We start from the raw sequence: 26,155 nt of genomic DNA, 5'->3' as shown, positions 1-26,155 counted from the left end.
TATTGGTGTTACCTGTCGAAAAAACGCTCCAGTACCCTGGCTGCTCGAGTATCATGGAAAACCCCTTATTACCCTGGACTATATTCCTTCAGCACATTCGTATACTCCGATATTAAAACTTTTGCGTCGAACTACAAGAAAAGGGGGAGATTGATTTGCTGTGACTTTCTATGTAATATCATTGCACAATGATATTTGCTCCTAGGTGAGGATCTAAAACGTTTTCCAAAAGATAAATAGCCAAAATTTTGAAAGAAACCGCTTGTTACTGAAGGAACTGGTACTTTTGTGGCAGTCTTGGTACAAGAAAACAATGCAGAACTCATCACCACACGACCACACAATAATCACCTACGTTGAAGAGGTATATCGCCTAAGCAAGGGATCATAATACAGGGTGTCCCGGAAAATAGTGCGTTCCTTTAAGGTATCGGTAGAATACACAATTTAGAAGAAAAAGGTCCTATAACATTTTTTTTCTAAAGTTAACCGTTTCCAAAAAAAAGATAACATTGTTTTCCATATACATACCTGTATTTTAATGTTGAGAAATTTTAATTGCCTGGCAACATCGCGATCGTACGCACTACGGTATAATAACAGCTCAGATAGTAAGAACTTATTTTTGTGATTTACAGTACATAGTCCAGAAAGTCACTGCGCATCCGCTAGGAAAAATATTCTAATTGGGATTTTTTGCACAATCTTACTCAAAAAGGACTCCTTTTAACAAATTTGCATGTTGCCAGGACCAAAAGGTGGTCAAAAATTTTTGAAGTTATACTTCTTTACGGGCGTAATGACGGTGAAATTTTATATGGGAAAACCTAGCGACCGGGCGCATGCGCATTATAACTTTGTTCTGATTGGATGTTCAAATGACATGACAAAAATTATCCAATATGGCAGCTGTGGCACAGCTGTGGGACTGTGCATGGTTTGGTTATAATGTATGCTTGTTGCGTTTTAAAATTTGTAGGAAGAGAAACAACAAACAAAAAGTTAGTTAATGGTTATACTGCCTTTTTAAATAGTTTTCATATTATATTTTTGGACTTATTTACATAGAAGAGATGATTGTTGCATGCCAATGTGAAAGCTCATCAAACTGTGCCTAGTATGAGTGCCGCAGATCTCGCTTATTCAAAGCTAAAGAATCTTTCACTGGTAAGTGTTTTATAAATAGTTGATCAAATTTTGTTATGATATTTGAACATAGCCACTTTGCACAACGCAAGTGATTGCGAAATTTATTAGTCGTTATACGGGCTCCGATACCTACCTTGAACCTACCAAAATACATAAGTAGTATGTAATACTTTTATTTACATAATTTGATTACCATCAAAATTTCTATCAATATTCACCTAATATATTGTCTTCTTACTCTATGTTTTGTTGTATTTTTTCAATTCTAAATCATTTCAATTCAAAATCAAAATAATTTGATTTACATAAGTTAAAAATGTCAAAAGGTTAATCTGTTTAGTTAGACGATCTTCGCACATAATGACAAGCTGTCTCTGTGGCGAAGTTTTAATGCGGGTGAATCCCAATACAACGCAAATACCAGCCGCGTGGTAAGTTGGTTCGAATCCCAATAGAAACTTTTATTTTTTTATTTTTTTTATACATTTTATGATTGTAAGTATATTTATTATATAATTTTATTTTCAGAAAATACGTATTTAGTTAAAAAATTTTCCGACAATTAATGTTCAGAAATCATTTGTGGCATTTTTAATGTGTTTTTTGGCACTGTTTTAATAAAAATGTTTGAGAAGTAGTAAGTATAAATTAATTTAATATTTAAATAAAATATAAATAAAAAGTATATTAATTTCGTTTATAATCATATAATCATATAATAGAAGTATAACTTCTTACGTGCGTACAAAGTACACACACATTCTTTTTTAAACGTTTTTTTTTTTTTGTTTTTTTCCTAAAATTATTTTTTTTGCATGAAACAAAATTTTTTTAGGTTTTTTGGATTATTACAAACAGAAAAGGTCTTTAGTGACTTTTCTCTAAAGTTGATAGTTTTTGACATATAAGCGATTAAAAATTTAAAAATTGCGAAATCGGCCATTTTTAACCCTCAAAAACTATGTGAAAAACTGAAAATTTGAATGTTGCCAAGGTAGGTAGATATTCTTTAAACATCGATTGATGAAATTCCGAAGAGTTTTTTGCAATACATTATCAAAAACCCCTTTGTTTTTGAATTGCCAATCAAGCGTGCGCGACACTATTTTCCACCGTTGCATGTGTATGCAGTATGGTGTAAATGAAAGGAATAAATTCGTTATATCGTAAACCGGCGACTTTAAGGAAAAATCCCTAAACAGGTCGATTTTTATTTTTAAGTTATGATATTGTGACATATATGGTATACTAGTGACGTCATCCATCTGGGCGTGATGACGTAATCGATGATTTTTTAAATGAGAATAGGAGGCGTGTGCTAGCTCATTTGAAAGGTTCGTCAATTCTCTATTCAGTAGTATAAACATTTACATAATTATTTATACAGGGTGTCCAATAATTTAATTTTTTTGTCAATTTGCCAAATTATTTAATTTAATAAAAAATTTTTGGACTCCCTGTATAAATAATTATGTACATGTTTATATTACTGAATAGAGAATTGAAGTACCTTTCAAATGAGCCAGTACACGACCCGTATTTTCATTTAAAAAAATCATCGATTACTTCATCACGCCCAGATGGATGACGTCACTAGTATACTATATATGCCACAATATCATAACTTAAAAATAAAAACCGACCTGTTTTGGGATTTTCCTTAAAGTCACCGGTTTACGAAATAACGAATTTATTCCTTTCATTTGCACCATACTATATACACATGCAACGCTGGAAAATAGTGTCGCACACGCTTGATTGGCAATTAAAAAACGAGGGGGTTTTTGATATTGTATTGCCAAAAACTCTTCGGAATTTCATCAAACGATGTTTAAAGAATATCTACCTACCTTGGCAACATTCAAATTTTCAGTTTTTCACATAGTTTTTGAGGGTTAAAAATGGCCGATTTCGCAATTTTTCAATTTTTAATCGCTTATATGTCAAGAACTATCGACTTTAGAGAAAAGTCACTAAAGATCTTTTCTGCTTGAAATGATCCAAAAAACCTAAAAAAAAATTGTTCCATGCAAAAAAAAATAATTTAAGAAAAAAACAAAAAAAAAACGTTTAAAAAATTTTTGACCAACTTTTGGTCCTGGCAACATGCAAATTTGTTAAAAGGGGTCCTTTTTAAGTAAGATTGTGCAAAAAATCCGAATTAGAATATTTTTCCTAGCGGATGCGCAGTGGATTTCTGGACTAACATGTATTTAAAATAATCCAACCTAATAATACTTAATGTATTTACTATTTGTCTGTTTTTTTTGTAATTTGTTTAATATAATTTTTTTTAAATGTATTGAAATACCTATTGCACAATTTTAAACAAATTAGGCATACATCTTTTAACATAAAAGCACATCTTTTAACCGAACTAGTAGGAGGTATTATGTATTTAGTAAGCTTTTAAATGTGTTGAATGCTGAGGACTTTGACTAAATTACATAGTTTACGGTGGAAATTAAATACACCAGATTGATAATGTGTCGGTAATTTGTTTACTTGTGAATTAAAATAATTAAGTTGTACTTACTTGAAAATAATTATTACACTTTCAGGAACACATTCACTCATACGACGAGAAATAACGGCAAAACATTTTGAAAGAAATTATAGTAAGCCTCTCCATTTAGTGATCTGCCATAACTAATCAACATAATAACATAATAGGTAATGAACTCACGATTCGAAAACATTTTCGGCATTGAGTCTTTGAGACTAAACAGACAGGATTCTTCCAAACTATCTGTTGTATGTTTACTAAAAAGAAGTCTACGTTTAAATTTTAGTATCTCGCAGAGTTGCCAGATTTTAATTTGCATACCAAAATGTATTTTAATTTTTTGGTCAAACGATTGCATTTAGAAAAAAAAGGTTTTAAGAGTTTTTTGCTTTACATGGTGCCCTTTACCTATACCTTTAAGGAACGCACTATTTTCCGGGACACCCTGTATTTAAGAGCCGATTGTAACTTGTTATTTTCTTTTGCATTGTGAATCTTATAAATATTATACAAAAAATTATATTCATAGGAAGGTTTTTAGAATTCGGTTTATTATTTTCGCTGGTTTTTAACAGCACGATTCTTGTGTTTATTATCATAACGTTTAATTTGTAGAAAATTTATGGAATAAACCATGATTCTTGAATAAATGATAGGTACTTATTTCCGATATAAGTGACTAAATATAAATATTTATACTGGTATTCAAAGAGTGTTTTGGCGATTAGTAGTCGTATTTCGTGTATAAATCGGTGATTACTTTGTTCGAGTTATTATTTGAATTGCTAGTTTATAAGTCAGACTTTTATTGGTTCGCTAAAACGTTTAAAATAAAAAGTAAGATTCATGGAAATATATAGAGTGAGTTTTATGTATGAAAACCCTCAATTATCTCGGAAATGGCTTGCACGATTTTTTATAGATTTTAGTGGGTAAGGGTTTTCTAATGCGGCCGATATTATAATCGCAATTACATTTTTGTCAGATTTTCTGTTTCTCTGGAAATCTAATGAACTTTCTTATTTCAAATGGAACACCCTATATATTTTAGCGTTTTGAAGTCTTTAAGAAATACTGATTATTTTTCATGTTATATTCCCTATACCTAAATGTCATAATTTCGGAGTTATTGTTACATTTATTTAAAAAAAAAATTGTTAAACAAATTATAAAAATCAATTTTTTTCGCCCGGGTAAACATTATTTTAGGTTCTTTGGATCATTGGAAACGTTTGAAACATGGGAAAGATTCATGGAATTATACAGAGTGAATTTTATGTATGGAAACCCTCAATTATCTCGGAAAGGGCTTGCACGATTTTTATAGATTTTAGTGGGTACGGGTTTTCTATTGCGGCCGATATTATAGTGGCAATTATATTGTTATCAGATTTTTCGTTTTTCTGGAAATCTAATGAACTTTCTTATTTCAAATGGAAACCCTATATATTTTTGCGTTTTGAAGTCCTTATGAAATACTGATTATTTTTCATGTTTTATTCCCTATACCTAAATGTCATAATTTCGGACTTATTGTTACATTTTTTATTTAAAAAAAAATTGTTAAACAAATTATAAAAATCAATTTTTTTCGCCCGGATAAACATTATTTTAGGTTCTTTGGATCATGTGAAACAAAGAAGATCTTTTGTAATTTTTCTCTAAAATTAATCGTTTCCGAGTTATAAACAATTTAAAATTTCAAGAAAATCGAATAATGACGATTTTATAGGTTCAAAAACATAAATAAAAATTATTATTTTTGAAACTGCGAAGTACCCAAATTGAAGCTCAAGCCTTATTTTATTAGATACCGATAAGTAACTTGAGCTTGTTTCATTTTAAAATATTGTTTTTGAAGTTATACTTCTTTACCGGCGATATGGGGTGAATTTTTATATGTTAAAACCTATGATCCCGGCGCATGCGCATTATAACTTTGTTCTGATTGGATGTTCAAATGACATGTCAAAAATTATTCAATATGGCGGCTGTGGCAGAGCTGTAGTTTGATTATTTATAGTTGTTGCGTTTTAAAATTTGTGTGAAAAGAAACAACAAACAAAAGTTAGTTAATAGTTATACTGCCTTTTTAAATAGTTTTCATATACCTATATTTTTGGACTTTTGGACTATTTTGGACAAGGAAAACTCATTCTAATTTGATAAGTAGTTTTTATTATAATCATATTGTAATTATACATTTGGATTAGGTTGAAATACAGTAGAGCGTCGATTTGTTCGGATAATCGAACTACAATATATTGATACATATTTATAGTCATACATATTTATCTACAAGTGAATAAAAGCCATATTTATATACCTACATATTTATTTATATCCTGATAATGACAACTAGCAACTAAACAAAAAAGTGCAGTCTTTGCAACAACATAATTATTTTTGGATACAATATTGAAGAAAATTGAAGATATTTTAAGCGTCAATTACTAACGCTTGCTCGGTATTCGAGTGCGGGACGCGGGAGTCGATAGTTCGAATAAGCGGTCGTTCGGTTGATCGACGTTCGGATAATCGACGCTCTACTGTACATTTATTTTCTCAAGAATGGGGATTTTAGAGAGAAATCCCAAAGTAGGTCCGATTTTTATTTTTAAATTATGATTTTTTGGCGTAGATTTATTTATCTAGTAGGTATGTAATGCATTGATTTACATACTTAATTTGATTACCAACAAAAGTTCTACAAATCTTCATCTAATATATTGTTTTCTTATTGTTTTGTTATATTTTAATATTTTCTTCCACAAAATTTAAACTACATAATTTAATTATATTCAAAACAACTGTCAAACAGTAAAACGTTCAGTTACCCTATTTTCCCACATGACAAATAATGTGGAATTGGACGAGTGAGTCTAGGCTTCGATTACGAATCAAAGCGACCCGAAATTCACGAGTTCGATTCCCGATGCAAGTTTTTATTTTTTATTTTTTTATGCATTTTATGATTGTAAGTATATTTGTTATATAATTTTTTTTCAGAAAATGCGTATTTAAAATTTTTGCCAACAATTATTATCGTTCAGAAATCATTTTTTCTTTTTGGCATTTTTCAATGTGTTTGTGTGCGTTTTATTCTTTTATTTTTTAAAATTTTTGGTATTGTCTTAAGAATCACATAATATGTAGTAGAAGTATAACTTCTTACGTGTGTACAAAGTAGACACACATTCTTTTTTTAGTTGGTAATGCAGCCCGATCGCCCGCCCTCTCATATGCGCTTCATTAACAATTAAAATGCAATATTTTAGAATAAAACGCGCCAAAAAATCTTATGTCGAGCTCCTAGAAGAAGGTTTTTGCTTGAATTTAGGTACTTCGTAATTTCAAAAATTATATTTTTGCTTGTGTTTTTGAACCTTAAAAATCGTCATTTTTCGATTTTTTTCAGTTTTAAATTGTTTTTATCTCGAAAAGTTTAGAGAAAAATTATAAAAAAACCTTTTTTATTTCCAATGATCCAAAGAACGTAAAATAATGTCTACCCGGGCCAAAAAATTGATTTTTATAATTTGTTTAAACTTTTTTTATAAATGTAGTAATAGCTCCAAAATTATGGCATTTATGTATAGGGAATATAACATGAAAAATAATCAGTATTTCTTAAGGACTTCAAAACGCAAAAAATATACAGGGTGTTCCATTTTAAATAAGAAAGTTCATTAAATTTGCAGAAAACCGGATGATCTGACAACAATGTAATTATCACTATAATATCGGCTGCATTAGAAAACCCCTAACCACCAAAATCTATAAAAATAGTGAAAGCCGTTTTCGAGATAATTGAGGGTTTCCATACATAAAACTCATTCTGTATATCAAAATAGTTTATAAGTAATGGACCAGAAAACCGCTTCAAGTTTTTGCAAGGTGGTTTAATATAAAATGCACTTTTGAGTATAACATAAACACAGCGTAGTCTAAACCAGCTTTGTTGTAGATACTCTACAGGAAAAGTAACGTTATATTTTTATAAGATATTGATTGATCTTGAGAATAAATCCTGCCCATCTTTTAACCGAACAGGTATACGTATATTCAGGAGAATTCATGTGTAAACTTAACAAACATCTGATTGAACAACCAAAAAAACAATGTGTGTGTACTTTGTATTCACGTAAGAAGTTATACTTCTATTATATGATTTCTTGAAAATAAATATACTTGAAACAGTTTGTTTTAATTTTTTTAAACACCAAACTAATTTTGTTCTTATCGCTTCCAAAAAAATAAAAACAAAGTATAGGATTGATCCGGGTCAAACTCAAGACCTCTCGATCTCTGGCCGAATTCTATACTAAATACGCTACTAGGATTGTGTCTGTATCGGTTCGGACGTACCTAATGACAATTCCCGGTAACAAACAGACTGGAAGGTGAAGTATAATAAATATACAATTAAATGTTTTAATAATACTCATCTTACTCCTGAGGAAGACAAATCCAAAGACACAAAAATTATAATAAATATATTTACTAAAAACACTAATATATTTTTTTCACACCTTTTCTTGCACTGATATACACACAACGCAAAAGTCTAGGGATATTTTTATAAATAGACGTATTTTGTTTATCTGTAATCAACTTAAAAAAAGTAATACAACATTTGTAGTTTAAATTGTTGTTTAATATGTCAAAATCCATAAATTGCAAAAAAAAAAACAGAAAATTGGAGAAAAAAAATATATTGCAAATCATCCATGTTTGACTTACCACCATAAAATGTCAAAAATACGAAATATAAACTTAAAATAAAGTATGGCCACCACGTTGGTTTATCACAGCTCTACATCTACTGTTCATGCTCCGAATCACATTGTTAATGTCTGCTTGAGGTAGTTGTGTCCATTGTTCTCTCAGAAGCTATTTTAATTGAAACTCATTGTAGATATTGCCCATATGTGGAGTAATTCTTCGTTGGAGCATGTCCCATACATGCTCAATGGGATTCAAGTCCGGTGATTGTGCTGGCCACGGCAATACATCAATACCCTCGTTATCCAACCAGTTTGTTACAATATGCGCAACATGTGGTCGAGCGTTATCATGCCTAAAGCAAAAATTTTCTCCAACAGCAGCAGCAAACGGGCACACAACAGGTTCAAGAATAGTGTTCAAATATTGCTGACTTCTGAGAAAGCCACGTGGGAAAATGAGGTCAGTTCTTCCGTCAATCATGATTCCGCCCCATACCATTAATGTACCACCTCTGTATGCATACACTTCTTGAAGATGTCGTAATCGTTCTCCATTTCCGGGTCGTCTCCAAACTCTTGTCAGACGAGAATCTGGATGAAATCCATATCTAGACTCGTCACTAAACAAAACTGTGGTCCAGTCATTGTCAGTCTAATTCTGAAACTCTTGACACCAGGTTAATCTTGAAGCGCGAATGCCTCTAGATAGAGGTGGACATCTCAGTGGTCGCCGAATATGAAGACTGGCTTCATGGAGACGATTCCTCACAGTACTGCGGCTAATTGTTACATTATGTGCAAGCCGTAATTCATTAACCAGCTCGGGTGCTGTGACTGTTGGCAGCCTTCTGGCATTTAAAATTAAATATCGGTCTTGAGCGACGGTTTTAGAGCGACCACGTCCTGGATGTTGCTCGGCTGGACTCCCAGTGTCTCTAAACCGACGCCACAAACGACTTACGACGCTTTGGGAGACACCCAGCTGGTCAGCAACTTCAGTTTGTCGCATACCAGCTTGAAGGAGGCCCTCTATTCATCTCGTCCAACGTTAAATGTTGTCGTTGCATGGTAAAAAGACAATATCTTTAACTCACCTATTAAGCAAGAATGGTATAAAGTGACTAAAATTAAAAATAGACAAAACATTAAAATGTCGATTTTTTTGTCCCTTATAAAAAAACATTCTAAAACACGTATTGCTATCAGTTTTACAATTTTTTTTTGATAAGAAGTGAGTGTCTGTATCAACAATTATAGTACAAGCAAATTTATATGGTCATGAAATTTCTGTGATTGGTATTGTCAAATTATTAAAATATCCTTAGACTTTTGCGTTTTGTGTACATATTTATACATAACTAGACAGATTTAGGAACAAACTATTACTGTCTGTGTGCGCATGCGCGCAGTATTATGAAATTTTACTCTCAATCGCGCCTAAAGAAGTATAACTTCAAAAATCATCTGTTTTTAATTTATACAGTCACATATTTCGATGTATTTGCGAATAATTGTACTTTTCGTCATTGATATGAAATACGTTCTCATTACTGTACCTGTTTTTTCACCGTATGCCAATGTATGCATATCAAAAATAATAGTGCTCCAAAAAATTACGTATTCTTGCTAAGGACGGTCAGTATAACAACTCTACGAAAAAGGGGAAGCTAATTATACCCTGCCTGTTAGTAATTGGTTATGTTACGGCGACAAATATTATCACTCAAAGGAAAAGACACTATAACAGATCTGCGTAACTGTAGTACTAAAACGCAGTTTCAGAAAAATGTTCACAAGATTTAGAAGTATTTCTGGGCAGCAAAAAGGCTCAAAAACCGCAAACTTACAGGAATATACATATATAGCTTGTCTCCTTAAGTTGCCAACATATTATAAGAAACTTATTTATTATTAATTTATTCCTCATAAAATTTTTGGCGTGGTCTAAAACCTAAAATTCAACCAACAGATATCAAATTTGATCAATATTTATCTACTATACTAGGTATGTCAAAAAATATGAATTTCGCTAAAGAGTAAAGTACCTATCTTATGTTTCACAATATCGAAAATTGTTATTTTTTATAATTATAACAACTTTTTATAATTTTGGATACTGTGAAATATAAAGGAACTTTACTCTTGAGCGAAATTCAAATTTTTTGCCCAGTGCCCAGTCTTCTTATAGTATTCTTCAACTTTTTGCCAGCCTTCTTTAGTCATATTAGATACTTATTTTTAAATTACGTCAATTATCTTCTTATCAAATTTAAAAGATTTTGCACGCCCTATACTTGGTTTTAATTGTTCCCAAATTAACTCGATAAGATTGAACTCACAAAATATGGGGGAAGTGTCAATATAGTGTGTCCATGCTTCTTGGCAATACTCTATATGCTGTTGTCTTCAATTCAAGCACTATTTCACTATTTGGCTCCATATTTGGGATCAGTGAGTTTTCAAACCCATCTTTAAAACTATCAGCTTCCGTTCTCTGGTGATAGTTAAAGTAACAATCTTACAAAGTATGTTCTTCCCACACAATTTTGAAGCATTTTCAATTTAAAGCAATTCATGTTCTAACTGGTTGTTTCCAATTTCTTTTTATTATTTCTCTTGTAGGTATTTCATTGCTTCTGTAGCAATCGTATATTGTGGTTTTCAATAGTTTTAAAAGTGAAGCATCTATACGTTTTGAAAATTTCATTCATCATTTCTTGTGATGACAGAGTTCATATTAAACTATTTTCTATAAATTTGATAGTAGAATTTCTGTTTAACCATAACATCTAAGCCAAACTGATATAGAATTTTGAGCACATACTTGCTGTGTTTCAACATCTAAATGCATTTTAATCTTATTATTCAAAATAATTAAATTATGCCAAACAACACTCTATATCAGGGGTGGGCAAAGTGCGACCCGAGGGCCGCATGCGGCCCTTTAGACATTTTTTTGCGGACCGCGAAAAAACGTAAATTATTTTTGTTTAAAGATTTTTATAAGAATACATATTAATAATTAAATATAGATAATACAGCTATTAACACTTTCGCAGCGGGTGATTTTTGCGCAAATTTTCAAAATAACGCGGGCAATTATTTGAGTGTCCGGCACAGTTTTGTCGGCTCTCTCAATGAAATCCATAAAATTTCAACAGATGGAAATGATATTTTTGAAGTATGTAGTCAGAAACTGTTTGGAAATTTTTAAACTAACTCGTAATCACCTAGTAAGTGTAACACCTGATGGAGCACCAAAAAGAGGAGCAAATATTGTAAACTTAAAGATTACGTTCATGAACAATCTCAAGAACATGATTTACTATTTTGTCACTGCATAATCCATCAGCAGGTATTGTGCACATATGTTTTGCAAGTAAACATCATCATTTTAATTATAACTAATATTTTATTCGTTCAAGAAGAATAAATCATCGTGCATTCATAGCATTTTTGGAAGAGTTATAGAAACACAACATACTGATGTTTTATACCACAATCATATTCGATGGTTAAGTTTAGAAAAGGTTATTAAAATATGCTGTGAATTAGGGGACCAAATTACTTTATTTTTAGAAATGAAAAACTGCGACAAATTTGCTAAATTTATAAGTTTTGAACTCAATTGGAACTTTTAAAATGAATCTCAAGCTATTCATTGATCATACAAAAAAGGAAGAATTCGTTCAATTATTTCCCTCATTAAAATCATTAAATAATGTACCATAAAATAAGTTTAAAATTTATGAAGATAAAACTTTGAAATTTGAAAATTGTTTCAAAGATTTTCAAGATATATTTTTCATTACCCCTTCCAAGAAACCTTTTTGCGATTAAAATTGATCCGGTACCAGTCTACATTCAACCAGAAAATAAACCACAATTTAAGTTTGAAATTAAAAATTTATTTGACCTTTCGATTTCCACGAATAAAAACATACAAACGATTCAAAAACATATTTAGATGTTCATCACTTTATGATTGGACAGACAAAAAAGAAATTAAAAATAAAAGTTGTCAAAACTTTAACCGCGTTTTTCTCAAAACTGCTTTTTTCAAAGGCGGTTCACATTGCAACTCAAAATCTACTTATAGATCCACCTGAAATTTTTTATAGATTTTTTAGATATTTAGTGAGGTAATGCTGTCGAGATATTTTTTCTTTAAGAGTAATAAATAAGTTTGTTGTGCACCCCTTTTTTACAAAAAAATTTCTTATTTTGACTCCTGAGTGATATCAAAAACTGAACAATCATTCAAACTAAAAAAAACTTGACAGCGTTACCTCGACAAACTCATAAGCTAATAAAATATTTTTGTATTTTTTGTTGATGTCTACTACAAAATCTTTTTTTTTTGAGGTGTCTGTAAAAATGAGCCACCGTTAACTTATTTTTCAATATTTAATCTTGAGATTTTTTTGAATATTCTTTGAATTGTACCGAATATGTTTATTTAATTTAAAAATAAAATAATTCTACCATAGTTTCAAACAAAATTCACAAAAATGTGCTTGAAATGTTGATTTCAAACTATATCCTCCCTCCCCCCCCTTTAAATAAAATTAGTACAGAGTTAAAAATTCGAACATGCTAAGGTAACAAGAAATATTGCGCGGCCCTCGGTAATAGACCAAAAACATTTTGTGGCCCTTACTAAAAAAAGTTTGCCCACCCCTGCTCTATATTCTGCTAACTAATTGCTTCCCAACTGAAACGCACATCTTATTAAAATTGCATCTGATCGATTATTTAAGGACCAAACGTCGTCGTCGGTTAAACTATTCTACAATATACAGAATAAGAATTGTAACAACAATTTAATTTTTTGTTTCAACGAACTTTTAGACATTGACGAATGTATTTGATTATTGTCACAATTATTGAATAATAATTGTGAAAATAACTAGAGTACATTAATCAATAACACTCAATTTATTCAGCCAATAACTTAGTTTCGTATATTTGATAAATAACATTAATTCTGGCAGCAGCTCACTTTCTTGATTTCGTAGATGACAAGCAATTACCTTGGCTTATCGTGACAACGTACAGATTTCATTAAAACTATGTACAAATGTTGTTAATATAGAGTAATATATGATTATTGTATAGATGTAAACTAATTGTTGTGACAACGAATGCATTAATCAATTTACTACTGCGTTTAATAACCACAATCAATGCGTTCATGGTGCCAATAAACGTAGTTGTTGAGACAATAAATGTTTTGCTTGACCATTTGAAATGTAACGGCTTTTCCTTATCGTGGAACCCCTAGCTTCTCTGTGTTACCATTGTTTAAAAAAGAATTATTTGTTAAGCAATGCTGTTACCTCTGCCGAAGTGTCGAATAATAATATCATTTCATTTCCAAGTGTAGTTCGTAGTAGAAGGAAGTTTTCGTGTGTTTATTATCGTGAAATTTCGGTCGAATTCTTTTTAAATTTTTTTCGAATCCTGAGAAAACTAATTAGTATTTTTGAAAATCTTAACGCAGAATAAAATAATACAGTTTTATCGAGGGTCTGAAGTCCCTGAGAACTTCTATAATGATTATTTTAATAAGTCACAGGGGTGAAAATGAGAAAATTTAGTATGATTTTTAATTTCAAATATACCATTCAAAAGAAACTTTTTGTTTATTCTAAGGGACTTTCAGTCCTCGGTAATAATGTAGTCTTTTATTCTGCGTTTAAATTTTTAAAAATACTTATTAGTTTTCTCAGGATTCCAAAAAAAATTAATGTGTTTAAAAAGAATTCGATCGAAATTTTTCACCTGCGCTCTCAAAAAGGATTAAAGCGATATAAATTTTTGGAATCACTATTTCAAACGCTTTTAAATGAGCTGTCACATGATGTACTTTCCCATTAAAAAAAAAATCAAATTTATGCCTGTCACCTGAAGAGGGATCGGGAAAAGTTCAAAACATTGATGTTGTAATATACTTTAATTATTTTAAAAATCGACCTGTCCGAACGTTTTGCTTATGTGCTAAAAATAAATAAGTTAATAGGGGGGGGGGGAATGTAACACTTATTCCAGCGCACTGTATAAGTGAAATCATAATATGAATCAGTATAAAGTCCATTAGGTTTAGGACAAAAAAGGGGGATTTAAAAAATGATTATTAATCAATATCCTACATTGGGCTAATGCATTCAGTAATTATTAATATAAAATACGTTCATAGATACACTGTACTAACTGCGCATGTCCCGTTTTTATTTGGCTTATTCTGTTGAATTCCATGACTATACTTTAAAAAACCTTTTCTGGTAAAATCAAATTGTGTTTATAATATTCTGGTATTAAATAATATTTTTTTAAAAACAATATTTTTTTTTCTTTTTAATTGTCTACAAAAATATTATTTTTGTTGCGTTAACATTTTCACTACAAATAGTTGAAAAAATTGTAATACTAAGCTCTAAAATGCAGTCTACGTGTTAAAGCATTCTAGCTACCTATCATATTCTTTAGTACTTACCCAATTGTTATTACAAACTCTTATTTACAAGAACATTTATGGAAACATTTTATTCTGGTACAATGGAAAACATCTAAAGAAACGTGATTATTAGAAGATAGAAAAAGTGTGATGTATTATTGATAAAATTAGAAGGGTTAGAAATGGTCATATACCATATTCCATTTTTAGTACATAAAATATTTACGGAATGTCCTAAAATTCCTTTTTATTATCATTCTAACACAAAAGGAGGTGCTGCATTTACGAAACATGGAAACTAACTTGGAAGAGCTCTCTTTCTTTAACAACATAGTTCAGATATCGATTTTATGATAAGTCAACAATAATTTCAATAACTTTAATAACTTTAAACTTTACTCAAAACTAACTACAAAAAATTGCATTAACTACGAATAGAAACTAAGAGTAATAGTTATATTTAAGACATGGTTAAACTAATGATTTTTAGTGCTTATTGGTATAAATTTTCTAAGCTTATTTTTCATTAACATTCACCAAATTAATTTTTCACAAGGATGATTGATTAGTAGGGTAAAGCTCAATAGCTCCGCTATAGTAATAGATAGCAATAAAAATAACAAAAATTTTAGCCACCTTTAAGCTTCACATTACAAAATTAGTAAGAATGTTACACGTTGTTCTATAACACAGTGGCAGACCAAACTTACGTTTTTTTTAAATGGAACACCCTATATTTTATTTTAAATTCGAAATCCTGTTAACTTCTCTATCACAAAAATATAAAGGTTTGTTATGTTATACAGGGTATTTGCAAAGTTATAACCAATTTTATATGAAAATCGTAACAAGTTCAACTACCTCTATAAATAAAAATAAGCAAAGCAACAATGGTTTATTAATGCCATATTTTTAAAGTGTTGTCAAAATTTTCAAGAATGGTCGATATTGCTAATTTTCTTTAAATCAAATACAGGGTGAGTCAAAACGCAAGTACATTATTTTCTCAGTAATTTTAAATGGAATGCCCTGTATTTTATATCACTATTGAAAAGTACCATTACCGTACTTTAATTTTTAGATAACATTCCCTATGGCTAAATTTATTAGTTTTCGAGATATTTTCATTTTTCAATGGACCAGTAGCGTGGCCAACCAAATCACCAGAATTTAATAAACTGGACTAATTTTTTTGGGGTTACGTTAATAATGAAGTTTACAAAATACCTCCAACAACAAGGGATGAGATGAAAAATAGAATACAAAGTGTATTTCGATGTGTTAATTTACAAATGCTCCGTAGAGTAAGTAGCTCATTCAATGATCGTTTTTAGGCGTACATAAATGTGTTGGGAGATAATTTTGAACACCTTACGTAATTAAATATTAAAAAAATTTTATTAAAAGTAGCTTCTTATTTTTTCAAACATGTTTTTTTGCAATATGTATTACTGATAAATTATGTTTCCTTCTTTATTTGTTACATTGTTACATTTACATAAAAAAGTAGTGTTTAATTGTCTTCACAAAATATTGTATTTTGTGTTTGTGTGTTTTTTTGTAAAATTTATTACTAATTTTCTTTGTTTATTTGTTGCATTTACATAAAAAGATAGTTTTAATTGTTTCAAAAATGTTGCATGTAGTGGTTGTGTTTTTGTTTGTAAAATGTATTACTAATAAATTATTTTTATTTCTTTATTTGCTACAGTGTTACAATGATCACCGGATTGATAATCGGTAATCTTCAATTGTCAATTCAGTCATGGCTTACTTAAAATTTAGATAAATTTAAACACCTAAAATAATTTGCTCTTAAAAATGAAAATATCTCGAAAACTAATAAATTTGGGCATAGGGAATGTTATATAAAAATTAAACTACGTTAATGTTACTTTTCAATAGTAATATAAAATACAGTTTGTTCCATTTAACATTACTGAGAAAATAATGTACTTGCGTTTTGACTCACCCTGTATTTGATATAAAGAAAATTAGCAATATCAATAATTCTTAAAAATTTTGACAATAAATGAAAAAATATGACATTAATAAATTATTGCTGTTGTGCTTATTTTTATTTATACAGGGAGTTGAACTTGTTACGATTTTCATACAAAATTGGTTATAACTTTGTAAATGCCCTGTATAACATTACAAACCTTTATATTTTTGCGATGGAGAAGTTAACAGCATTTCGAATATAAAATAAAATATAGGGTGTTACATTTAAAAAAACAAAAGTTAGGTCTGCCACTGTGTTATCGAACACCCTGTAACATTCTAACTAATTTTGTAATGTGAAGCTCAAAGGTGGCTAAAATTTTTGTTTGTAACTTTTATTGCTATCTATTAGTATAGCGGAGCCATTGAGCTTTACCCTACTAATGAATCACCCTGTAAATATCAAAAATCAAATATTGTGACTGAAAAATTAAATAATAATTAATAGTAATGCATAATTAATAAAAAGCAAAATAGCCAAAATGGATACAACATCGTTCTCCTCACACTAAGAAACAGGGAAACAAAATCTAACTTTGAAAAAATTACTACACGATACTGGGAAATACAGATCAAACAGAAGATGAACAGTCTACTTTCATATCTAACGAATCAAAGAACTATAATTCCGAGAGAGTTATTATAGAAGAGAAAGTATGAAAATTCAATTCCATATTGACAAAGGGAAATAAAAAAGATGGATAACGTAAGACCACTGATGAAATCCAAATGTGTATCGAGAAAAACAAAGTTAATGGTTTATAAAACGGTAAGAAAGCCCACAGTGGCGTATGGTAACGAAGTATGGACAATGAAAAAAGCAAATATGGAAAAATTAAAAAATGGGAAAGCAAAATCATCAGAGCTCTATGGGGAGGCAAAATCTCTGTAGAAGGTTGGGTGCGACGAACCAACAGGGAGTTAGAGGAACTGTATAACTAACCATGTGTCAGTCGCTTGATGGTATAGAGAGTAAGATGGTTGGGGCACGTAATGACAATGAAAAGGAAAATGATCCCAAAGAGTATTCAAAAACGAGACCCAATAACGAAAAGAAGTAAAGGATCACACAGAAAAACATGGTTTGATAGCTTACAGAAGATCTCAGAATAGATGGAATTGATGGTTGGGAAGAAAGAGCATGATAACAAGAAGCCACCCCATTTGATATTATGTATAATAATAGTATTATAGTATTATACAGGGTGTTTCATTGGGAAACGGAAATAATTTAACGGTGAATAGAGGTCACCGAGCCGGTTCTAGATATACAACATTTTTGCCCTACCGACTTTTATAACCGAGTTACAGGGTGTTTTATTGATTTTGCCCATTTATTTCCTAAGCCATAACTTTAGAACCACCTTGTATATTTTTTAATATTTGGACACATATGTCTTATTCAAAACAAAACGACCGGCATACTAACCATAAGAAAAATCCATGTCCGGATTAACAAAAAAATATAAAGTAATTGTGACCTTAAAACAACACCCTGTATATTCAAATTTTGAAAATATGTTTGCACATTTGAAAAGAGCACAAAAAACTAAGTTTAATGGTTCGCTTCAGTTTTTCGGCCAGCCAATTTTATGACTTTAATTTTGAAATTATATTGAATTTTTTAAGAACCCTGACAGCCGGTATTATTAACTTTTAGTTATAAATTATTAAAGTTAATGAATAAATACTCATTTTAAAAATAATCAATACGCATTTACCACATTGGAACGACCCAATTACTAATGACAAGAAAAATCCAGGTCCGGATTAACAAAAAAATATAAAGTATTTGTGACCTTGAACCAACACCCTGTATATTGAAATTTTGAACATTTGTCTGTGCATTTTAAAAGATTATAAAAAACTGTGATTAAAGGTTCATTTTAATTTTTTGCACTTTTGTTGATTTAATTACATCAATTTTGAAATTATATTGAAATTTTAAAGAACTCTCGGATTAAAAAACAGGTATTATTAACTTTTAATAATTTAATTTTAATGAATCAATACTTATTTTAAAAATACTTAATACTTATTTACTACGCTGGCTTCATAGATTCTCTGTATTTGTAGCTGTATTAACATCATTAAAAATAAAAATTGCGAGAATTGGGATATTTTAATGATTTAGTAAAGAATTAAAAAAAACAGATATATCTAATAAAAAAAATCGTTTAAACAATTCAACAACTTAACATAAATTAAAAATATTTTAACTATAACAGTTGCTCAAAATTTTTGCTATTTTGTTCGATGCGTTTCCTTGCTCGTTTTAAAAGATTTCGAATCGATTTTCTAATTATGTACATTGGGATTGTTCTTAATTTTTCTGGCAGCTTCGTGTCACCTTGAGAGAATTAATAAATGTGATTTCAAAATTGCCGTTATTAAGTTATCTGCGCCTGCACAAATTTGACATGCACCTTTTAACGCAGTTTTTATGCTCTTTTAAAATACGCAAACGAATTTTCAAAATTTCAATATACGGGTGTTGTTTCAAGGTCAAAATTTCGATATATTTTTTTTGTTAATCCGGATCTGGATGCTTCTTGTGATTAGTAATTGAGTCGTTCCAATGTGGTAAATAAGTACTGATTACTTTTAAAATGAGTATTTATTCACTCTTTAATAATTTATTACTAAAAGTTAATAATATTTGCTTTTTAATATCAGCGTTCTTAAAAAATTCAATATAATTTCAAAATTAAGGTCATAAAATTGTCTGGCCGAAAAATTGAAGCAAAGCATTAAACTTACTTTTTTGTGCTCTTTTCAAATATGCAAACAGATTTTCAAAATTTGAATATACAGGGTGTTGTTTTAAGGTAACAATTACTGTATGATTGTTTGTTAATCCGGAGCTGGATTTTTCTTATGGTTAATATGTCGGTCGTTTTTGTTTTGAATGAGACATATGTGTACCAAATATAAAAAAAATATATATATAGGGTGGTTCTAAAGTTGAAACTTAGAAAACAAATTGGCAAAATCGATAAAACACCCTGTAACTAGGTTATAAAAGTCGTTAGGGCAAAAAATATAGTATATCTAGAACCGCCTCGGTGACCTCTATTTACCATTAAAGTATTTCCGTTTCCCAATTAAACACCCTGTATAATTGTATTTTACCCATAGGTCTTCAAAGCTTGTTGAGCTTTGTAAATAAATAAATAATATTTTTCAGAGATTTGACCAAATTTATACCAACTATAACCTATTTTAACAAACACATTATTTACGATTTAGTTTATTATTATCACTAATTAAAAGTAATTTTTGGTAATAACCTATTAAGTTATTCGTAGTTAATAGCAAACACATCAATCAAAATATCTAAAAAAAAACTGTAACTACTTCCATCGATCAAAAACCAAAACTTTGAAATTACACCCAAGTTAGTTAAAAGTTAATATTCACATTTCGGTGGTGCACATTGAACGGTGGTACCTTGGCCTGGGACGAGGAATATGGCTCATCGAAAAGAGCCCAAATTTTCGGTTTGAGCTTTTGCCACCTGCTTAGAGTACCGGCGTAGAAAGCTTCTTCGTAGCCGAACATTCTAGCTACCTCTTCATCTGTCGGCCTTGCGGAATCTATGTCGAGTTTATCTAGGATGGCTAAGGTTGCCTGAAATCAAAAATATGCTTTTACTTTGTATGCTTGAAAAGGAATAAAAAAGGAGAAAGAAATAATACAAATAACAGTTGACGTTTGATAAATTATCAGTGTTTCGGCCTGGAGATAAAACAGGTCATGAAATTGGAATAGTTATTTTCCTAACTAGTGCGGAAAGTGATACTTTCACACACGAGACTGCCGTTGACCCGAATTATCAGTAGTAATTGCAAAAGAGCTCTAAAATTCTATATTAATTTTAGAGTTCGAGTGCAATTGGTTGCGATTATTTCATGAATAAAACTGTTCAAAACCAAAATTTTATTGTAATTTATTTATATAAGTACAAATTAGTACAATTAAAAACACAGTTGTTATAAATATTTGACGGTTGAGAGTCATCATTTTTATAATTTTTAAAACAATAATTGTCATTAATGCCACTGAATGTATTTTTTCATAGCAACGAAGGGCATCTGACGTAATATACTTGACGACGGATAATTATCAAAAATTATCGGGTATAATATCACAAGAGAGTGAGAATAAATTGAAAATAATGCGAACGTTTTTCAAACATTGGTTGTCTGGCAATAGACACGAGAGCTCGAGTGGCTATTGCCCAATGACAACAAATTTGAGTAAAAATGAAGCATTATTTTCTTATTTATTCTTACTGTCGTGTGATATTCGTAAGATTATTTTTTAATACGTATATTATGGATATTTTCTTAAATGTGACAGTTTTCAAAACTAGGAAACTGGTTGCCATTAAACAGAAACAATCAACTTAAAAAAATTCTATCGGTAATTTTCTACAGTAGATAATTCTCAGTATAATTTCAATCTGATTGGACAGAATTAAACACGTGATCAAATATCTTACTATACTTACGACCGGTTGTTCGAACGCTAATCAACAATGATCATTATCAAATAATTAATTACTGTCAATGTCAATTGTTAAAACATAATTCATTACAATTCTGAGACTATAATCAATTAATATAACAATAATTATTAACATAATTAATAATAAATCTCATAATTGTAATTAATTATGTTTTCAGCAACCCAAACAAAGTTGACATTGACAGTTTTGGTGACAGTAATTAAATATTTAATAATGATCATTGTTGATTAGCGTTCGAACAACCGGCCCTATAAATATCATTAAAAAATAATCAGTTAAATTTTTATTTCTGCAGCTTTCTATTGGTCAGAATCTCCTATGAATTAAATAATGGCTCTAATTTCATTAAAACATGAACACAATAAGATAAATTTGAAAGTTTGTAATAAGTAAAGTATGTAATAAGTTTGTAGCTTTCTATTGGTCAGAATCTCCTATGAATGAAATAATCGCTCTAATTTCATTAAAACATAAACACAATAAGATAAATTTGAAATAAGTTAGTAAATAACTAAATATTAGTCTATTGCATGTAATATAATATATTATAATGCCATATTACAAGGTATTTTACTTTCCCGCACACCGTAGGGGAAAATTTACTTTCACTCACGCCATGCGGGAAGTTGCAACTTTCGGAAACGAAGTGCATGCGGGAAAGTGGCTCTTTTAGCACGGCCGTAGAAAAATTATTTTTAGTTTTCAATGTACAACTTTTGGTGTAGGCGCAACCCGAATTTTCAAAAGCACATTATTTAATATATAAAATCTATTGCAGTAAGGGGAAGTGAATAAGTCTGCTCTTAAAAAATAGTAAATTCTATATTCTTAATTGGATAGAGTTATTCGAAAAGGAACCAAGCGCCTATTTAGTAGTTCGGAGAAAATCACGTTAGAAGTTTAGTTTAAAAAATAAATCGTTGGTGTTGGCGCTTGGTGTTCTTGTTAATAGATGTCGTTATAGTCGTTCTGGGACTTAGATATTTTTAGAATATTCAATATACGCCAGTAGAAATCGGTTGGTGGTAATTTCTTAAATATTCTCGAATTTGTCACGAATGAAAATTACGATAGAAGTTTAGTTTAAATTGTAAATCGTTGTTGTTGGCGCTTGGTGTTCTTGTTAATATATGTCGTTGGAGTCGTTCTGGGGCTTAGATATTTTTAGAATATTCAATATACTCCAGTAGAAATCGGTTGGTGGTAATTTCTTAATATTCTCGAATTTGTCGCTTGGTTCCTTTCCGAATAACTCTATCCAATTAATTTCAATATTCCGAAAACCGTCTACTTTCGACAGAATTTACAGAATTTCAATGTTCCAGCTGGAGATAAATCAGGTCATACAGTTGGAAATTATTTGTTGTTTTGACAGTCTAAATTTTGGCGAAGTCCATATCTGAATATTTAAAATTCCAATTATTGGTTTAGCTTTATAATATTTATTTTAGCAAGAGGAAGTAAATAATAGTGTTCTTTAAAGAAATAATTTTAAATCTAATCTTCTTCTTCTTTACGTGCCATCGAGACGTAGGTTAGTAGATAAACTATGCCGGAATGCTCCCACATAGGGAAATCAATGTGTTAGAGAGAGACAGATGATGTCACATGCCCGACGCGCCGTCGAAGGAATTTACTTACTTATAGTTCAACTTTTATCCGCTAGACGTCACTAGTAGTCACTAGTTATCCGCCATTGTTCCACAATATTTTTATAAATTAGTTAGCTGCCAAATCTTCTTTTGCGTAACAGTCAACTGTCAAATCTTCTGTTCCACAGTTGTCAAATCTTCTTCTTTTTACAAATGTACCAAATCTTTTCGTGTATAATGTTCTCTACCATTATGGTAGATTCCTTCGACGGCGCGTCGGGGCATGTGACATCATCTGTCTCTCTCTAACACATTGATAGAACGCTCTCTCTCTCTAACACATTGATTTCCCTATGTGGGACCATTCCGGCATAGTTTATCTACTTAGGTTGGCAATCATCAGGCTATTCTGATCTTAGATGCTGCTGCTCTAAATAGTTCGATTGATGTGCATCCGTACCATTCCCTCAAGTTACGCAACGATGAGATTCTTCTCCTTCTTTCCAAGTTAGTTGTAGTTCTCAACTTGTTCTAAAGTTTTACCGTTAATTTTTAGGCTTTCGCCATTATTTTGAGTTTTTGATATCCTCATTAATTCAATAATAAATAGTAAATTTAATATTGATTAAATTTCATATTTCTACAACCGTTTACCTAAAAAAAAATTCAGTGTTCCAGCCTGGAGATAAAGCAGGTCATGGAGATGGAAATTATTATTTCTGGTTTTGGCAGTCTAAATTCTGGCGGAGGTGCTGCCCGAATTTTTAAAATAATTAAACGTAATCGTGTTATATCTATTGTGGAGAGGGGAATTGAATGAGTGCTCTAAAAAGAAATAATCTTAAATTTAGTAGTAGATATTAAATCGAGTATTGTTAAAATTCAATATTTCCAAAATATTAACTTTAGAAAAAAATTTCCATGTTCCAGCCTGCAGATAAAGCAGGTCATGCTGTTGAAAATTATTTTTTCTGGTTTTGACAGTCTAAATTTTTGGAGGAGGCGGTATCCGAATTTTTAAATTTAGCTGTATAATTTTCGACCCATTTATCAGGTATACGATATAACCCCATTCCACGAATATACGACCCCTTGGATTAGGGCGACAACGAATATTTTATTGTGCAAAATATGAAGAACGAAAGTAAATTGCAAATTATATTGTTGTTTATTGGAGTAATTATTAGAGCAAAATATTTTCGTACTTCTTATGTTGCACACTAAAATATTCGTTGTCGCGATAATCCAAAACAGTCGTATATTCGTGGAAAACACCTTATAATTGGTTACATTATAAGATAAGTCTTCTTTTCCTTTTATGATGATCTTAATACACTTAATTTCTGGGCTTCGATATCATCCTAAACGGGAATTTATCATGTTACACTTTTGTTGTCAGGCTTAATTTTTCTTACGGCATATCGTTTTTCGCACTTTGGTTTGAGTCTCTTTGTATTCTCTGTCTCTTTTGAGCGTTGTCCTTTGTATTCAAAAAGTTAATATTCGCATTTCGGCGGTACCTTGGCCTGGGACGAGGAAAATTTGTATGCTTAGGGAGAGGTATGGTTTGAAAATTTGGAATTTTTTTATTTTCGTATTATTTTAAATGAAAGGTCATAAATTCAGGAATACTCTCTGAAAATTTTAGATTGACCGAATCAAAATTACCGGAAATACAGCATAATGATTATTTTTGACTCAATCTAAAGCAATTTCGCGCCATCGCGTTTGATCGAAATGAGAAACGTTCAACAGCTGCTCCCCCTCTCTTTTGTAATGACTCCGCAATTCAAAAACATATACCGGTGTGTATTACTTTAAGATTTGACAGACAAAAAAGAGATTGAAAATAAAAGTTATCATTAAACGCGTTTTTCTTAAAACTGCTTTTTTCGAAGGCGGTGGATATTAAAACTCAAAAACTGCTTGATCGATCCACCTGAAATTTTATATTAATTATTTCCTTAGCCATTTCCTGAGGTAATATGGTAATAATGTTGGAATATTTTTGTTGTATGTTTATTTTTCGTTTTAACAAGAATAAATATGTTGATTTTCACCATTTTTATACGTAAAGTTTCATTATTTTCACTTCTGAGTGATACCTAGACTCATAAATTTTTAAAATTAAAAAATTTGACAATGTTACCTTGAGAAACTCATAAACTAATAAAATGTTGTCGAATTTTTTGTTTCACATGAAGCTTTCTGATATCCACTGCAAAATCCATTTTTTTGTAAAAATTTGCCACCGCTGCGTGGCAATATTTTGCCTTGAATTTTTTTTAATAATCTTTGAATTCTACTGAATATGTTTATTTAGTTTAAAAATAAAATAATTCTACCATAGTTAAAAAAATTCACAAATATAATATGCTTGAAATGTTGATTTCAAACCATACCCGCCCCCTTAATTTATTTCTTTTATTTTACGTTAAAACAGATTAACATGTATGTTAAAAATATCTACAGATAGTTCAGAGAAATAAGCAAAAAAATATCCTGTTCGTGACACAACCCCGTCCAGGCCGAAACGAAAATTTTTGAGTAGTATGGACATCTATATTAATAACCTATATGTTTACTGCAGCCGATTTTAATTATATACTGTTGTGATCTTGATTATTGATATGAGATAATATTTTTATATGTCATTTAATTTAATCAATGCATTAATAATAATCTAATTAATTTACCAGATCACATATCAATATGTTTTCAATCTCAGGGCTTTTTATAAAATTAATTACTTACATACGTGGCTTCTAAGTATTTCTTAATGGTTCCTAATCGGGATAGGAAAGAAAAGAGTAAAATAATAACACATATGGGTTACAATTGTAATCAAAATATTGTTTATTTTATTTAAATGGCAATCACTGCTTAATATTTGCTATATCCTATTTTTCTTAAACATAACATTTACACATGGGAATCTTATTTTCTTTTGATTTCCAATTGAAAGTTTTTATTAACATTTAACTATTATGATTTATTAGCAACAATTCTATTTAAGTTTGATGAAGCTTTTCTGATATTATTGATTATGTTTCTTCAATTTTAAATGTGGTATTTACTACGAAAAAACCCATACATTCATGTCCAAACAAATGAGACTGACCTTTTTCTGGTGCACTGAGAATGTCTTCACACAAGACCCGTTTCCTGCTATCCTTGGCTGCAATCCAA

General features: G+C 30.3%; 1 protein-coding gene across 5 annotated transcripts in view; it reads right to left on the bottom strand.

The window, feature by feature from the left end:
• The window catches only part of LOC114328732 (potassium voltage-gated channel protein Shaw), a 597,781-nt gene that overhangs the window by 116,688 nt on the left and 454,938 nt on the right, over positions 1-26,155 (bottom strand). For 4 of the 5 annotated variants that reach the window (XM_028277676.2, XM_028277680.2, XM_028277679.2 and 1 more), the window contains exon 4: positions 20,264-20,473. In XM_028277676.2, coding sequence (XP_028133477.1) covers positions 20,264-20,473 — 210 coding nt within the window. The remainder of the gene's footprint in view (positions 1-20,263; positions 20,474-26,155) is intronic. The other variant, XM_028277678.2, reaches the window with a different exon arrangement.

The sequence above is a fragment of the Diabrotica virgifera genome, chromosome 7 (assembly GCF_917563875.1).
Source record: "Diabrotica virgifera virgifera chromosome 7, PGI_DIABVI_V3a".
NCBI lineage: Eukaryota > Metazoa > Arthropoda > Insecta > Coleoptera > Chrysomelidae > Diabrotica > Diabrotica virgifera.
This window is presented reverse-complemented; position numbering and strand designations above follow the sequence as displayed.